This window comes from Hipposideros armiger, unplaced genomic scaffold, assembly GCF_001890085.2.
Source record: "Hipposideros armiger isolate ML-2016 unplaced genomic scaffold, ASM189008v1 scaffold_24, whole genome shotgun sequence".
Taxonomy (NCBI): domain Eukaryota; kingdom Metazoa; phylum Chordata; class Mammalia; order Chiroptera; family Hipposideridae; genus Hipposideros; species Hipposideros armiger.
In genome coordinates, this window is record NW_017731374.1 from 4,793,500 (window position 1) to 4,795,796 (window position 2,297).

Consider the following 2,297-nt stretch of genomic DNA (forward strand, 5'->3'; position numbering starts at 1 on the left):
AATGCTAAAAGAAGTGTTTTGGGCTTATTTTATTCTTCTCTAATCTATACCTACTTATTTTGGAAAAACACTGGTGTATTTACTGTTGATTTGTTCTCCAATTGTGTTAATCTCTTTTTATCTTTCTTTTTGATGGTCATATTGTGGACAATTTCACCTTCTCAAATGCATGGAACCCTAATTTTATTACCTGAGTCCTATCAATAACAGACAAATCACCATGAGAAATCAATCTCATTTTCTTACAAATGTGAGATTTTAATCTTTGAGAATCTATATAATAGATTATTACCCGACAACTGTGAAATGGGCTTCACAAGTGATTTAACAACAATAACAAAAAGACGGATACTTAAATACCACAAATGTATCTGTCCCCTCTTCAAATTTCGCATAACATAGCACTTCCTGTAATCAAAATTCTCTGCTGCTTTCTACCCAGAGCAATCTAGATAGACAGAAATTAAAAGGTATCTATGTTTAGCTTTTATGGACTTCTATTTGATTTACATCTTCTCATTTTAATGTTTAGGTCCCAACATTAGAAATAATTTCTACATAAAATAAGGCAAAATAAAAACATTTTTAGACAAGTCAACACTAAATTTATTATTAGCAGGCCCTCGCTGAAATAATTTATAAAAGATGTACTTCAGGAAGGAGAATCCAAAACAAAGGAAGGAGATACAAGTAACAATGCTGAGCAAAAAACCCCTGGTTAAGTCTAAATAGGCACTTCCTGTACTAACAGTAACAATATAAATGATAATTTAGAAATAATAAAGCAAGATTGGATTGAAATTCTGTACAACAGTATGTAACACAAGGCAATGAGTTGAATCAAAGCGCCCTATGTAAAAATTTTTCAGGAAGAGGGTAGACACATTGATTAATTTCATATTTTTTTAAATTTCAGATTTTATTAAACCTTTTTAAAAAGTTAAATTTTAGGAGAAATTGTGCTTTTCCTGTGAAACTAGTATGTTTGCTCCCAATAGTTGAAGAAATACATTTTTACCCATTTAAAACACCTTCAGATTCCAGAAAATCTTTTCTTTTGTTCGAATGTAAGACAGTCAATGTTATACCTGTTGGAAAAAAGAGTAATACAAGAAAGGGTTTTTCACTGTTTTGTTCATATGTACTTTTTAGGTGAGTCATGTATTTCACTACCACAAAAATGAAAGATCTGTGAACAAGGAACTCAAGGAAACTGCTTAAAGTACAAATTGGGGGGATTATTTTCCTGAGTTTAGGTTATCAGTTTAAACTATGGGCAATGTTTTTGGTGTGTATGTATGTTGTGAGTATATAAGCATGGAAATTCTGAATTTATTATGTAAAATAATACAGTGGATCAAAAAGTTAATTTTAAAGTAACCAAATTAAACACCAATTCTGTGCAGTTAATTTTATTTTGCTAAAAATCATAATAGACTTTACCTTTTTTCTAGTAAAAAATTTAAGTACATAACTAAACATCAAGAGGCTGCATTTCAATTTAAATTTCACATTAATTTTTTAACAAAATGTAAATTTCCAAAAATTCTGTACCCACACATATGGTTTCTTTTTGGTAGACATAATTGATTTAAGAATAGCTAATTCTAGTTAAAATAAATTCTACATTCTATTAATATACCTTGTCAACTGTAAGGTTTACAGTGGTGTGATATAATAATAATAACAGAGTAATCCTTAATAATTTCACGTATACTTGAACTGGTATGACAATAGTTTTGGTAGGAATAAGAAGGGAGTATGATTTCTCTTTTATAATTTATAAGGTCATATTATTTAAAATCTAATCTCCTTAAATGATTTGTATTAGCTGTGATTCCAAAACAGATTACTTGGTGAGTGCATTACTAGGATCTTGCAAGCACATAGGATGATGGAACCACATTTTTACTTTCTAACACTAGACAGAAAAAAAAAGGCCTGGCGCCTAGATACAGAGAATAGTTGCCAGTTAGAAAGGGAGTAAAAACATTTTTCAGTGTATAAAGTCAATATTTTTGTGTCAGTAGACCTTGTTGAAATAAAATAGTGATGATATAATCCCAAATGCCAAAAGAAATAGGGATATTCAGCATGAAGTTTAGATAAAATGCTAAATATATACAGTAATAATTTGTCAATATATCTTAAGTGACATCAAAGGAAAAGGTGCCCTATTAGGTAGGTTTTAGTGTTCTTCTTTGTGGGGCAGTAATATTTTCTCAACTTCTTCCCAAAAATGTTCGTTTGGTTACCCAAATCCCTTTATTTTATAATGCTAACATTGCTCAGCATTT

General features: G+C 30.0%; 1 protein-coding gene across 1 annotated transcript in view; it reads right to left on the minus strand.

The window, feature by feature from the left end:
• The window catches only part of SHOC1 (shortage in chiasmata 1), a 58,049-nt gene that overhangs the window by 23,811 nt on the left and 31,941 nt on the right, over positions 1-2,297 (minus strand). The window contains 1 exon segment of the mRNA XM_019635792.1: positions 1,019-1,088. Within this exon segment, the coding sequence (XP_019491337.1) occupies positions 1,019-1,088 (70 nt within the window).